Here is a 15,862-nt window from a genome sequence, read left to right as displayed (position 1 = left end):
GAGTACCAACAATGTAATGCTTAAACCTGTAATAGGAAAATTCAACCGTCAATCAGAAAAAAGATTTTTTTTAAATTTATATATATATGTATAATAGGAACATCATATATATGAATTCTTCCCCTTGGTTATCTATTAAAAAAACATTATGCATATATATTACCTATTCCAAGTCCAAGTAGCAGCTTAAAATATTTTCTCCGCTCTGCATCAGAACCCAAGTTGAAACAATTTTGTAAGTAAACCATAAATCAACAAATGGAATGCATGAGTATGAGAAATTTATGTGAAGCATACCATTGTGACAGTAGAACATTTTGTTGGCATCAAGACTACATTGGCCTCCTCTGTGGTTGCAGCACTCATCACAATCAGCAGATAATACTATTTTAACAACCATCTGACCAGATACAAATGATAGAATCTGTTTTGTATCAGTCAAGTCTTTGGAGGGAAACTGAAGAACCGAGCAAGATGAGAAAAAGCTATGTGCCTTGTCTTTAGTAACATTAGGATACTGACTAGTGTCATAATAGATATCATAGTCAGAACAATTGTATTGAAAATACTTTGCAGGGGGCTTTATGTCATGGTTGTGTTTGCATCGAAAGAGAGTTACGTTATAGCTTATATAAAAAGAAACCAAAGGAGAAGGAGAAGGAAGAGTGTAATTGTGGCTCAAAGTGTCACAAACATTATCTTGCAAACGGTTGTAAAAATCTTTATCGGAAAGTGTAATGGTGTTCTGGTCAATTAGGCTTGTTAACTCAATGGTTTTTGCATTCTTCTCCAGTTGAATCATTTTGGGTGAATAAAAACCACTGTCACAGCCATGTATGAGTATAAAGCCGCAGTCTGGTTGTTCTGCCTTGGTGAAAGGGTAACGTAAATTCCCACGAATTCCACAACTGAAGGAGCGTGAACAGTTAGATTTGTACTTGTTTCCATACCCTGCTGATAAAATCAGCATGAGCTGACAGAACAAGAGTAAGCAAAACAAATCAACTCGAGCCATCCCTACTAAACGAGAAATAAGTAATGGATTCTTAACAAAAAAATAAAAACCGGTTCTTTATTGATGCAGTGAAGGTTAAGTACTGTTAGTGTGAACTGTTACATACATTGTCTTCAGAAATTGATATGTTGTCAGTGTGATGCCTGAATCAAGTGGTCAAAAAAGAGAACTTATTTGATACGTTAGTTGACTTGGAAAATGAAGGAAGAAGACTTGGTGAAAAAGAGAGGTAGATTAACCGTAGTCCATATATATGTGATACGATACAAAGTTACAAACGTGTATTGCTGGCTATGTAAATTTATTGTTCCAACTTTCAACTTGGAATTTCATTGCTCGTAGAGATTGGGACTAAGGAAACTTTTGTTTAGTCGTTTGCGCCTAGTGGTTAATTAGAAGAAATATAACGGATCCAAATTTCTCACAATTTTTCCACATTGTATTCTTTTTAGTGGAGATATCATATCATATCTTTATTTATTTTTTATTTCTCTCTTCTATTTTCCAGATCCTATTTCAAGCCTGTGAGATATCTGGATATGGACATTTGTTTAAGGTCAAGGTTAGTAGTAACTTAGAAGTGTACTGTACATATAAGGAAAAATGTTTTAACAATTTCACAGTCACACATACTAGTACATTTCATGACTTCATTAAATTTCTTTTTTTTTTATATACCGTACTTTATTAAATTTCTTGGCACCTGAAGTTTCCAATTAGCTTCCAACATGCAACTTTCCCCTAAAGGCAAAGGCAAGAAAACGAGGACAAAATTTCAGCATTGGATTAATTACATAAAATTTAGAAAATTAATTACACTTAACTAATTTTTTTTAATAATTATGAAAGTAGGTTTTTTATTGATTTTATATATTAGTAACTAGAGGGAGTATGATGTATAGGCATGGATGGTACGAGTACTCATACGAGAATGAGACAAGATTTAATGAAGAGAGTTAAATTATTAAATTTACGATATAAAATCACAATAAAAATTTAAAAAATCATAAATTATATTTATTTACAATAATAAATAAACTCAAATACATACATAATGATAATATATTAATATATAAGATAATCATTAATTTCAATTGCAATAAAATAATAAAAAAAATCATAGTATCAACGAGCACATCACCAGACAAATACCCGCAACATTTCTTTCACCATTTTAAAAGTATCCGTGTTTTATAGGTCAAAGGACTTCCGCATCCACTTTTATATTGTCGACGGAGATCCGGTCTCACCACACATGTTCATATATAAAACGATAAATTCAAAAGTCGTTTATCATAATTAATATAATAAAATAATAATTATTAGATAATAAAAAAAATAAAAAATAAATATTAGAAATCATATTTTTTTACAAGAAAATATTAAAATTTATAATATATAAAAATATTAAATAAAATTGAATAAGTATATGTATATAATTTGGAATGAAAAAATTCATGTAGATTATGTTATTGCACTAGGTATGGTAAAATGTGATAAATTACTTGATTGAACAACAAAAGGTGAACGGATATAATGTACAGATTAAGCATTTCAAAGATGAAGAGGGAAAAAAAAGATTCCCCCTCTTCTATGTCTTACTTTTGTACCTCTTTTAATGATATTTACATGTACCTCCTTCTCAACTCAATTCTTTGTCTGATCATTTACTACAATTTTGCGAAAAATAATCATCGTATTATCATCTATACAAGCGGGTGAGACAACAATGATACATTGACTCGTTCATTTTCATGTTTCAACTAATAATAATGAATGCTTAAAGTTGATACAGTAAAAATGGATTATCAAAACAAAGTGATTAAGCACTGACATTAGGCGTAGTACTTATACTTTCCCATTTATCAGTGACAGTGTTTGGTGAAGACGGATGCTTCATATTCTTCATTAATGACATATGCTTCGTATTCTTCAATAATCCAATGTCGTCCAATTCAGGCGAGGCGGCTGATGGTGGTGGTGGTGGATGTACATTACTGTGCGAAGATCCAACACCATCAATATCTGCCTCCTCTACAACCACAACCCCATCATTCCCACTTTCTATTCTCCTAAGTTCATCCAATACTTCTTCCATAGAAGGCCTCAACTCCTTGTCCTTTTGCAAACATTGAAAAGCCAATTCTGCCACTGAAACTATCATCCTATTTACCTCATTGTCTTCATCAAAACCAAGACAAGGATCCACCAGCTCACCAATTGCACTCTCTTGAATCTTCTTTGTTGCTAGAGTTGACAAGTTAATCTCATCCCTACTTCTGCTTATATCAACTGCAGGCTTAGATGATATCAGCTCAATGAGTACAACTCCAAAACTATATACATCACTCTTGCTAGTAAGTTGGTAACATTGGTGATATTCTGGATCAAGGTAACCCGGAGTCCCTTGCGGAGCTGTGGAAACATGAGTGACATCCTCAGGGAATAACCTTGAAAGTCCAAAATCTGCTACTTTAACACAAAAATTGTTGTCGAGTAGTATGTTGCTGGTTTTCACGTCACGGTGAATGATACCAGAAGCATGGAGATAAGCCAAGGCAGTAGCAGTTTCTATGGCGATTTTAATTCGTATAGACCATGGTAGTATGTCGGGTTTGGCCAATTCACCATGAAGATGACATGCAATGGTGCCATTTGAGATATATTCATACACAAGCAGTAGTTCACGGCTGTGCCGCGAAGTGCAGCCATAGAGGGACACGAGATTCTTGTGCCGCAAATTAGTGAGGATGTTAACTTCATTAATGAACTGTTGTACTCTCCTGTAATTGTGTTCGTATAAACGCTTGACAGCAACTTCACGTCCATCTGGAAGCTTTCCTGAATTTTAAAGGTTGAAGTGTAAGTTATACATTAAGATGGAAAGAGTAATTTAGTGTGTCAGTAAATTATGTGCCTACCAAAGTAGACAGTACCAAAGCCTCCATCTCCAAGTTCTTTAGTATGATCGAAATTGTCTGTTGCTTTTCGAAGCTCCTCGTAGGAGAATACTGGAACTCCAAAGTATTTGCTACCAAATTCTCGGCGTGGATTCACCGAGGAATCAGAATAAGAGTTATTAGATTGGAAGTGTCGAACTGATATAGCATGTTTTCGTTTGTAGAGTAGAAGGAGAAACAGCGACCCAAACAACAAGATGCCTGTGATTCCAATTCCCAAACCTGTGGAAAATTGCCAAAAGAATATATCAATTGAAGATTACTATAATAAAACATAAAAAAAGAATGAAACCTGCCATTGCATTATTGGAATCACACAAATATTTTTAAAATAAGTTTCATCTTTTTAGATAAAAATATTAAGAAAAAGTGTCAAAAGAAATCTTAACATCCCATGAGCAGAACATACTGATTAACTTTCACACTCAGGATCAATGAATTTGAAGTGGTGTGCAGTGTGATGAAAGATATGTAAAGTGTGCATTACCTACACCCAGTTTGACATTCCGACTCAGCCCCTTTTTCTCTATAATTGTACCTGCAATTAGAAGAAACAATTCAGATTTGTCATATAAAGATAAAATTGTGCAGAGAAAAATACAGTTTGCTAGAGTTTTTGCACTGACAATATTAAACAGTCAAACAATGGAACTCAGCTCTGGCCATCCAAGAGTACTAAGAAATCAGCTAAGAGGTGTAGTAAATTCAAAATATTAATGAAAAAAAAAATAGTACTTAGATTAGTCACATCGATGTACACGGGCATTTTACAGATAAATAAACAATGCTCCACAAATTTAGTTGGAAACATCTATGTACCTAAAATGTGGAAAACAAATCAAAGAAGCAACTACTATAGAGTGCAGTGCATTTATATGTGCTTATGTTTCCAGGATGTCTGTTTTAGTATACCATTGGCACAAAAAAACCTTCCATTGATGTCAAGTTGACAACATCCTCTTTGCATGTAGTGACAATGTGCACATTCATCTGTTATCTTCACTTCAGTTAAGATATCAGCAGTCACAAAAGTAAAAGGGTTGTCAGAGTCAGCGAGGTCTTTAATCGGAAGCTTGACATTTGTACAAGCTGTAAAAGCACTGCGAGACGCATTATCAGCCCTGATGTGAGGCTGGTAGTAGATATTGTAATGAGAACAGTGTGTATAGTTATGCATATAATTTGGAGGGTTGACATGAAGGGTATGGTTGCACATGAACAAGGTCGTATAAGTATCGGGGTTAAAAGAAACAAAGTGATCAGGGGTTGGAGGAAAAGTAAAATTATATCTGAAAGCTTCACAATTTTTGTCTTGAAGTAATTTGTAGAGTTGTTTGTCTCTAAAAATACAAGTAGAAGAAACACTACCACCACCAGCGTGAAACAAAGGAGGGATTACAGCTTCAACCTCAAACTCAAACAATATCCCTTTATACTGATATTGGATCACTTTGGGCTTCATCATAGATTCATGACAATATTGTATTGGCAATAAGCCACAGTCTTTGTGTTCAGTTGTAGTGAAAGGGAAGCTGATATTGCCAAGATATCCACAACTAAATGAAGGTGGACACTCTCCTTCTTCGTACTTATTCTCATCTCCACTCACCAACACAACTAGCAACATGACTTGTGAAAACAAAAGCAACATAACAAACTCATAAATTGAACTCATCCTTAATTCTCTTACTTAATGAGCAAAAAAGACAATGGAACTCAAGGGGACAGAGATCTTAAATTTTATAAAAAAAAGTAAGTTGAATGTACACTCTTTAGTCTTGTCTACAATATAATAACAGCACCAAGTTGGAGTGGTTGAAAATGAAGGTGTGAACACATGATGATACCTTGGCCTATAGGGAAGTTGAGATAAGACCAAATTCTTGCTCAACTTACTAAAGACAAAGGCTTGACTTCATAAACTGCACATCTCAATCTTCTTGCTATTGGTATTTGGAGGCCTAAACGGTCTAAGCCACGCAAATTAATATAATTAACAATTAGAAAATTAGTAGTTAGTAACTTAGTATGCATGGAAACTATAAGATTCAGAAATATGAAAAGTGAGAAGTGAGTCCATCTAGACTTTGTTATTTGAAATGAAATAGTGGGTCCTTGTGGTTGAATACTGGAAAGGGAACAGAGAAAAAAATTAATACTAGCCAGTAATTTGACGTTGAAAGAGTCTTTGGGAATAAGACAGTTATAGAGAAGTTTGGTTCACACTTCACTTCAACGTGACTATTCAAAAGTGGCTCCAAAGAAAACGCGTTTGTAAACAAGCGTTTCTGTCTCATCTTCATCGATTGTACATGTCATTATCATAATGATAATCATTGTTAATGTTAAATGAGAAGAAATTGTTTAGCGGAAATTATCATCCATATCTTATTCGTGTCTAATACAACACTTATCCCTTTGGAGTATTTGTTTTCAAAAATTGAAGGGTACCACACTAAAATTGGACCTTCAAATGAGTCTGTGTAAACATTCATAAATAATTATTTTAGATTAAATATAACAAAAGTTAAACTATTGTAAAAATTCAACATTTATATTGACAATATAAAAAATGCATAAGAATTAATTTCATTTAAAAATTAAACATGCTTTTTTATTCATCTAATGACTGATGCAAAATATGGATAGTATCACTCCACGAATATCATTCTCATCCCTAAGATTAAAAAAAAACGCTAATCCTAAAAAGCAAATTATTGGTAATTTCAATATTTTACCACTTACATACATTCAAACAAATATATTGAACAACCCTAAGAAAGACTTTATCATTAAATGAAAATAACTAAATGATTATTCACTTTTCTCTCTCTTTTTGAATAATTGAAAGATAATTGGTTAAATTATTTTTTTAATCATTTAATTTTTTTTTAGTTTCACTTTAAGACCCTAATTAATTTTGGTTCTATTTTAGTTTAACTACATTTTTGTTATTCCTTTGAGATAGTTTTGCCATAAATAGGGATATGAATAGGGCTGAATCGAATTAGGTTTTGTTCAACCTGAGTCTGTCAAAAAATTCAAGGTCTAAGTTTGACATGTGACCTATCATAGACTTAATTTTTATACATGAGTTTGATCTTAATAGAAGTTTAGTATGACATGTTAGCTTACTTAAAAGTCTATTTCATTTTAACATTTTTAAATAAATAATCAAACATATCTTTAAATAGATTAACGAGTTAATATGTTAATAAAATCAAGTTTTATTTTGATATTTAACATCACATTTTGAAGAATATGACTTCATATATATTATACTTAAATTATATTTATAATAATATATTTAAATATGTCAAAAATTAAAAAGTTAATATGCGTAAATTACTAAAAGTTGAATATATATAATAAAAAAATCAAAATTTAATATATAATTATAATAGTAAAAAAATATTATTTATATATATTTAAATAGATCAACCTAGTAGGCCTAAAAGACTTACTATGTGTCATGTGGCTTGACTTTTTTTAACTAAATAAGTTTTTTTAGAAGTGTTAACTTTATTTATTTTTTAAAAAGAAAATCAAGCCTAACCTTAGTGAAATGTAAACTAAATTGTAAGCCACTATCGACATATTTTCATCCCTAATCATAAATGACGTATTACCAAAAATAATAGAGTTTCTCTAATTTAATCCAAATATATGAAATCAGACCCCGCATGTGGGGTGTTGAAATTAAAGAGTTTAGTGCTATTAAATGTTTCAACTTTGACCTACATACTGAATAAGGTTCCTTTATGAAATTTAAGGTCATCAACGACTAGATAACTTATAAGGTTGGTTTAATTCATCGGAGATAATAAGACAGAAATAAATAAATAAAAAGTATATATTTATAAAAAATAAATAAATAAAAAAAGAAGAAGAGTGAGGTGTCAATTAAATTTATATTGATTTTAAAGAATTAATTTTTTTTAAATAATTTATAAATTATTTTTGTTCTATTTGATCTTCCTCTCCTTCAAATCCCACAAAATAAAAGGGAAAAAAGTATATGAGATTTCAAACAATATCATTAAAAATTACTCGTACGCTCCCATTTGAATCCTCCAACCATAGAGACTCTAGAGGGAGATGGTAATTTGATTAAATTATATTATTTTCTCAATCATTTATTAAGTACTTTTTTGATCTCATATTCATTGTCACGTTTAAAATAGATGTTTACTTTAAATCATTTGTTAATTTTAAAACATGAATTTAATTGGTATATGATAATAGTGTAAATTTTGTTTTACATATACGTCTAATCAAATAATTATTTGTATAAATATTTTAAAAACTAACTTAAGAAAGTAGAACTATGATGTAATTTAATTAAATATAAAAAGAATTTGCACCACTGCATAATAATTAATCTCTTAAAATATATGTGAAACATTAATTATATTTTTTTATTAATATGATATTTTTTATCGTACCTCAATTCACTTAGCTATTCTATTATTTACTAATTTCTTTATTTCTTTTTGAATTTAGATTCTCTCAGTCTTTCTTAACTCACTCTATTTATCTTAATTTTGTCTTTTAATTTTTTTTATTTAGATTGAAAGTTTTATATTATATAGATTATTTATTTTTATACAAATATAAAATTATTTGATATGTTATTAAAATACATCAAAATTAACATCTTATATTTTTTTATTGAACATTTTTTTAATCATCATAATACTCAATAAGTTATTAAATAATTTTATATTTGTGTAAAACTTTACACGTATAATTTAAATGATATAAATTTTTAATTCAATAAAAAAATGTTATATAAAATAAATAAAGAGGATTAAAAGAGATTTAGATAGAAATGATTCAAACTAATTTGTTCTTATGTGTTGAATTTTAAGAAATTTTGTATCCATTTTCTTTTATCGTCTTTAAAGTTCAAAATACTATTAATTATAATTCTGTCAAAATTATCTCTAACAAAAAAAAAACGTGAATTGGGATGTAAATAATTAAGAATAATATAATAAATAATAAGATTTTAAGAATGTCAATATTTGCTTGAAAAAGTCCACAGCAAGTAATAGTTCGGAATTAAGCTTTGATTTTTTTCTTTTTGAACTCGACACATCTTATCCTCAACCAATTATAAATAGCCATAAATGCTAACAGCTACTGAAACTAGTTAAATAGCCATAAATATCACTTCAAATATGTTACGAGTAATATAGTACTACTATTTTTTCTTTTTAATATAATATAGTAGTATATTTTAAAGCAGATATTTTACATAACGGATGTTCTTTAATAGAAAATCACTAGTACCAACAAAATAAATAATCACTAGAATATTTTATATAGTTGCTTTCTGTATTTAAATAATAATTACGTCAACATCGAAGATAGCTCCCTCATAAAACCATTGCAAATTAAAAGTATTCATTACAACACTATTGTATCAACAACTACTTGTTTGAAGTATTCAAAATGTGTTATAAATCAACGACTTGGAATATACAAGTACGACTTTTTTATTTCAATGATGTAAATAATTTTTTTAAGTAACCACTTTATATTGAGTGATAAAATTATTTCATAATTTGGAAGAAATTATAAGAATTAAATAGATAACAGATCATAGATTTAACTCCTCTCAATCCACAAGGTCAACATACCTAGACCAACAAAAATAGCTATGTGAGTTAACCTGCCAACCATGCGGGTTGAGTATAGATCTGACCAGCCAAAGCATTCTAAGAAATGTTCAAAATAATTTATTTATTTTATTATTTTACACAAACTAACCAAAAGTATATAATTAGAAAAGAGAAAATAGCTTGTATAAGAAAAAGAGAGAGAACAAATAGCTCTCTCTGAACTTTGAAGTTACCCTGATTTTGATAAATTCTCCAAATCTAACTCATTTAAAACTTTTTATATCAAAAAAGTATATATTTTTATTAAATTATATTTATTATATATATACATCATTTGTTTACAAATATAAGTAACAGATAATATGTATTTGACTAAAAATTTAAGTCAAATATATTTTCATTTTTTTTTATTTGTATGAGTGAATCAAAATATTTACAATTATTAAAAATGAAAATTAGAAGATATTTAATCGGAAGTATGCACGTAGAATCTATTAATTAGAGAATATGATTGAAAAAATATAATTAATATTACTTTAAAAATTAAAAGATTAATTACTTTAAATTGTATTTTTCATAAGTATTTTTTATAAATAGGTTAATTATTTGGAATTAGAGGAAGTGCTAATTTTTTCCATTTAAGTCTGATATTTTTTGGAATAAATTATTTTTGGAACAGATTTTGATGCATCCAGCTCGCCAACCCATAAGTTGCATGGACTGGAATTCGCTACAATTAGAATACCATATGGTTTCATGTAGCATATAAATTTTAGTAGTTGATTTAAGATCCAACTGTTTAAATTATAAAATTAATAAATTAATTTTAAGAGTTTAATATGTATTATTAATTATAATTTTTTTTATACTATGTGATCACTACATGACCAATTATGTACATAATTTAAGAAATAGTTATGAAAAAATCAAACGTTATCAATAATTTGATTGTAATTAATTGATAGTATATAAATTATTTTTATTAATAATATATATAAACTAAATTTAGATTTTAAATTATCTTGGCGGTTAATTTAGATAAGACAGTTGAGATCCATATTCCATAACTTTTTTACCCGATGATTTTTTCCATTTTATGGTGGATGTACAATTTTAATAAAAACATAGTTTTTGTAACCTTTCAAGTGTGTGCTTCCACATAAAAGTTTAAAATGACACTTCTAAAATCATGTGGAATTTTTAAGAAATGTAGGATGGACAGATAAAGTTGTTTATTAAAATGACTCGTTTATTTATATGGAACAAGTTTTTTCAAAAATTGTATTTTTCAAAATGTACTTTTTTTATGTGATCAAGAAAATCAATTTACTTAACTAACTTTTGTATCATTAACATTATTCAATGGCATATTGTCATAAGCTCTTGAATATTTTTTTGAGTGATAATCTTTTTACAATTGTCTTCTCTTCTATGTGTGATTTCATTATTTTGAATTATTTTCCGAAAGTTTCTTTAATCATATACCCGAATTAGCAACCTTTCATTTGACTAAATGCAACACTAATAGTACAACAAAGGGTAGTCATGGTCTCGTTGCTTGTGGTGGTATCTTTTGTGACAAGAGATGTGAGGATATTATAGCTTTCATTGGTCTTTCTATCTTTGATTTTATTTGGTTGAAGGATACTCCTGCTTTGGGGTTAAAGGCTATTATGGTAATAGATTAGGGCTCTCAGAATTTGGTTTTCTGTAATGAGTTTGTTCCTTTTTTTTTTTAAATACATTATATTTTTTCCCTTCACCATAGTTTTATCACTTTAAATTTTCCTGACAATGCTTTTAACGAGAACTGTTATGTATTTGTTGGATTCCAATATTAGGTTTTGGTATAGTAGCCAAGCTTGTCTTGACTTATTTTAAATATATATTATATATAGTGCTACAAATTATATGTGATAACTTTGAATTATTAACATAGTTTAAATGTCTATTTTTTAGTATGTGACACTTTTACACACTAATTTTTGCTAATAAAATTGCTAAGTTGGTTACTTTTCTTTTCATCAAGGCCATAGTATTTTTCTGTTCATTTTTATATGATTTTCTTTCAATTTGTAATTGTATTAATTATTTATCTTTTTTTTATAAAAATAAACTATTATATATCTTCTTTTATAATGACCACTAAGTAAACAGTAAATACTATGATGGAGAATATAAATTGATCATCACTCTTGAATGGTGAATTTGAAAAATAATGTTATTATTAATACATTTAATATTAGTATCAACTTTTTAATTTTATTTTTTGAGTTAAAAAAATTATTTTCTTTTTAAATATATCATATTTCGTTTTTAATCCCTCTAAAATATTTCTTTAAACAATGATTTCTTATGTATTTTATATCAACAATTTTGACTATTGCTTTTAAGTCAACTCGTGTGTATCATTTGAAGTTTTAGATGATCTTTTGCATGTATGTTTATAATATAATAAGAATTTCCCTACTAAAATTTAGAATTTTTTAACAAAAGATTAATTAAATATACATTTTAAAGCTCTAAAAGGATAAAAATATTATATTTAATTCATCTCTTGTTAAAAAACTATAAATTTAAACAGAAAATATTCTTATAATATTTTAAACATACATACATAAAATCATTTAAAAATTCAGATGATACCTATAAATTATTCTAAAGGCAAAGATCAAAATTATTAATGGAAAATATTTGATAGGCCGTTTTTTAAAAAAAATTATAAAAATATAAAAAAATATATTAATATATTTATAGAAATAAAAAAACTTAATTAACTTTCTTTTTTGTTTGAGCTTAATGAGGGACAATATGTAAGACTAAAAATATATGGGCCGAGCAAGATTTTGTTTAAATAGGGCCTGTCAAATAAATTAAGACCCAAGTTTGTCACCCGACAGCCATCATAGACTATTTTATAAAATCTAATTGTAATTTGTTTATTCTAAAAAAGGTGTAAGTTGTTTACTATACCTAAATCTTTGGAAAGTACAACTGATAAATACTAGTACTTTGTAGTAAGATATTTAAATTGGTAACACAATTATCTTTAAAAAAATTAACATTTCACTCTCTTTTTTTTTTTAGTCTTAATTAGCATTGCACTCTCTAACACACATTTATCAACATATTCTTTTCTATTGCTTAAAATTTATTAGTTTCCAAATATTTATATGAAAACCACTCCATATATCTGATATACATTTCTCAACATATTCTTTATTGTTGATTAAAATTTATATAAATTTCACATAAATTTGTAGATTCATATCAATTTAATAATCGTAGAAAGTGTTAAAAAAAATATGTTGAAGAGTGTGTTATTAACATCCCTCTTACTTAAGTAGGTTGGTCTATTATCATATATAGAATTTGAAATATTTGATAAAATTAATCGTTGAATTAGCTAATAAAATTTAAATGAAATAAAAATATGTTTTAACAGATTTTTTTACTAAGAGAATGATGTAAAAAAATGATATTTTTTTGTCTATAGATAGAGAGACAAACATCAATTGAAACTCCAGTTTCGAAGTGAAGATATACAAGTCTCGAAGATAAACAAATATGTGATACTCTATATGATACAAGCTCAAATGCTACTTTCTTATCAAAAAATAATCCTCAAACACTACTTAAAAATTAACATCTTAATAAAAGCTATTAAACTTTGGGGAATAAAATACTAAGAAAACCGTTATAAAGACAATTTTGTTTTAATCATACAAGTTTATATAAATGATTCGCTGTAAATTAATAGTTTGGGATAGCGAAACAAGAGTTATTGATCCAAATCAGTAGCCTGAGCTATTTCCACGAAAAGTAGTATAATAGTCATAGGAAAGAGTTTCTATGTTCGTGAATCGTGACAACAAATAGAAAGGTGGTGATTGTTATTATGGTTGAAAATATAACTAAAGAGTGAAGATCTGAATTATATATGATAGTAATTAATGTGAATTAATTTGCATATGCGCAATTATGAGATGAAGACTTTGGACTCCTATAATTAAAATCAGTCTCTTTCAAATAATACTATGATAACTAGAGCTCTATCACATCATATCAAATACTAATCCACTCCATTGTTATCTTCATTGTAATAACATTAACAGAAGAACTATTTATGATACTCAATTATTTTTTGGGCAATTGTCATATATTGAAATTTTGTACATAACTCACTTTTCACTTTTTTTGGTACACACCAGAAAAAGCTAAAACAACTATCTTCATAGGAAAAAAGTTTGTTTGAACTAACTCCTAGAAATCACTTAAATCACTTATGCATATTTGAGTAGTTGTAGACTTGTAATTGAAATAGTTATTTCCCAAGTAAGAGTATTGTTTTACGTTTTTGGATGTTAAAGAGGGTTAATAAATACTAAACCAAGTAATTAAGCCAATTAATTAGTTAGACACTCCTTGTTACTTTTTGCATTAAAAACTTAACTAAATGTTTATAACATATATAAGCTTTTATCATGTAAGTTTATGTATAAGTTATATCTATAAAATCAAATCAAAATTGTTTTGATATACTTATAAGTTAATTTCTTGTGCTACAATTTATGAAAGTAAACTAAAAACAATTTAGGAATATGTCTTTTAAGTTATTTCCAAAATCTCTTTGGAATAGTCTCATGTATATTTATGTCATTAAGATAAACTCAAATAGTTCTAATAAACATATTAAAAAACTGAAAAAAGCTATAAGAAAAGCACAAAGAGGAATTAAGAATTAAGAGCGACTAACCTGTACCACATTTTGCAGCATGAACTCTATCAGGACAGTAACACCTAAAACTGAATATAGATACATTAAATCCACACCTCCCTCCACTTATGTTGCACTCATTGCAATCACTAGCTATCCAATTCAATCTGAACCCATTTCTCAGTGCCTCTTGAATCCCTCCTTTCACACCATTTTCCACCGTCGCATAAACAACCTCATCCCTGCAACTCTTTGACACAAAGCTTACATTTTTATCATCTTCATACAATGCCACAACCGAATTCGTTTCATTTTCTGCAGAGCAACCAATTTTGTTCCCTTTTAGCTCTCTGGGTAGCTTTGTTAAGTCGCATCCGAAGAACAATCTCACTTCACTTTGGTTATGTGCAACATAGAACACGTTATTGATCAAAGTGAGGTTTTGGATAGGAAAAAGACAACCTTTTTGAGTGCTGTTTGGTCTTGAAAAAACAACATTTGAAACTCGTAATGAATGATTTTGATAGGAAATTTCGTCGATGAAGTAAAGGGAATTAGAAAAATTGAGGATTGGAAAACCATTAATATTGTCACAAGTGAGACCAAAACCTGGGTAGCCACAAAAGGGTTGTTGTAATCCTTTGATATAAAAAGGGTAGCTTATACTTTGGTTGCCACATGTTTTGGGTTCACATGCTTTAAATTGTGGATCTACAGAACATAGAGTGGTTATGATAAGAATAAAAAAGAGGGTGGTGTATGAATAAATCAAAAGGGGAGAAGAAGAAGAGAAGGGAAAGAATAGAGGATTTTGGTTCATTGTGGAGATTTGTTTGATTGTGGAGAGAGTCAGAGAGAGAGAGAGAGATAAGAGAATGGTGCCATCAAATGTGAACCGTGAAGGTTGACCAGCAAGTGGATTGTTATTATTATTATTACATGATTTTCATTTCTTTGAGTATAAAGGAGTTGTCTAATTGTTCTTCTCTGCCCCATAACTTTGAATCAATTCTCAAAAGTAAAATTCTATGATTAATACTCAAGATAGATATAAAAACATAACATATGGCAAATTTCACTTTCGTAATACTATAGCTTTTAGTTTCTAAAAATATAGATCCCAGTCATTTTAAATTTATTGGATTATCAAAACCTTAGGTGATTTAATTAATGGTGTTATAACCATAAGTTGTATTTTAATGACTTTTATGATAATATTTTCTTTTCCGATGATTTTGATTATTCGAATACTAATTTGAGTTTTTTTATGAGTAGTTGAACAAAATAAAAATATTCTACAATGTCAATGATTGATATTGTAATTTATTTTTGTACATAATAATAATTTTAACGCATGTTGACGATTTAAACAATTATTATAAATATAATATCAAAAATCAAAATTTGTAGAAATAGATTTGTCATAGTAACCTTTAACTCAGTAGTTGATTTAAAAAAAATATATATTTACTGGATATAGTATTATTCAATGAGGGTATAAGGGTTATTGTAAGTCTTTTAGGATGATTTGAATGTAACTATA

The 15,862-nt window shown here is 28.3% G+C and overlaps 2 protein-coding genes across 3 annotated transcripts in view; both read right to left on the bottom strand.

The window, feature by feature from the left end:
* LOC101488413 (LEAF RUST 10 DISEASE-RESISTANCE LOCUS RECEPTOR-LIKE PROTEIN KINASE-like 1.1) overlaps positions 1-1,132 on the bottom strand; it is a 2,594-nt gene extending 1,462 nt beyond the window's left edge. Inside the window, exons 1-3 of the mRNA XM_073367124.1 lie at positions 299-1,132; positions 164-245; positions 2-26 (exon numbers count right to left, since the gene is read on the bottom strand). Coding sequence (XP_073223225.1) covers positions 2-26; positions 164-245; positions 299-1,015 — 824 coding nt within the window. The 5' untranslated portion in view covers positions 1,016-1,132. The remainder of the gene's footprint in view (position 1; positions 27-163; positions 246-298) is intronic.
* A 1,407-nt stretch (positions 1,133-2,539) lies between these two features.
* On the bottom strand, positions 2,540-15,261 carry LOC101515334 (LEAF RUST 10 DISEASE-RESISTANCE LOCUS RECEPTOR-LIKE PROTEIN KINASE-like 1.2). Of its 2 annotated transcripts, none has more exons than XM_012714793.3 (4): positions 14,359-15,261; positions 4,463-4,513; positions 3,937-4,197; positions 2,540-3,856 (listed from the first exon to the last, which is right to left on the bottom strand). In XM_012714793.3, the coding sequence occupies exons 1-4, from the start codon at positions 15,137-15,139 to the stop codon at positions 2,838-2,840; spliced, it is 2,112 nt and encodes a 703-aa protein (XP_012570247.1). In that variant the 5' UTR covers positions 15,140-15,261; the 3' UTR covers positions 2,540-2,837. The 2 variants fall into 2 exon arrangements, with proteins under 2 accessions (XP_012570247.1, XP_004497058.1); XM_004497001.2 differs by lacking the exon at positions 14,359-15,261 and adding an exon at positions 4,888-5,816.
* Positions 15,262-15,862: the final 601 nt, after the last annotated feature.

This window comes from Cicer arietinum, chromosome 4 (assembly GCF_000331145.2).
Source record: "Cicer arietinum cultivar CDC Frontier isolate Library 1 chromosome 4, Cicar.CDCFrontier_v2.0, whole genome shotgun sequence".
Classification (NCBI taxonomy): Eukaryota; Viridiplantae; Streptophyta; class Magnoliopsida; order Fabales; family Fabaceae; genus Cicer; species Cicer arietinum.
This window is presented reverse-complemented; position numbering and strand designations above follow the sequence as displayed.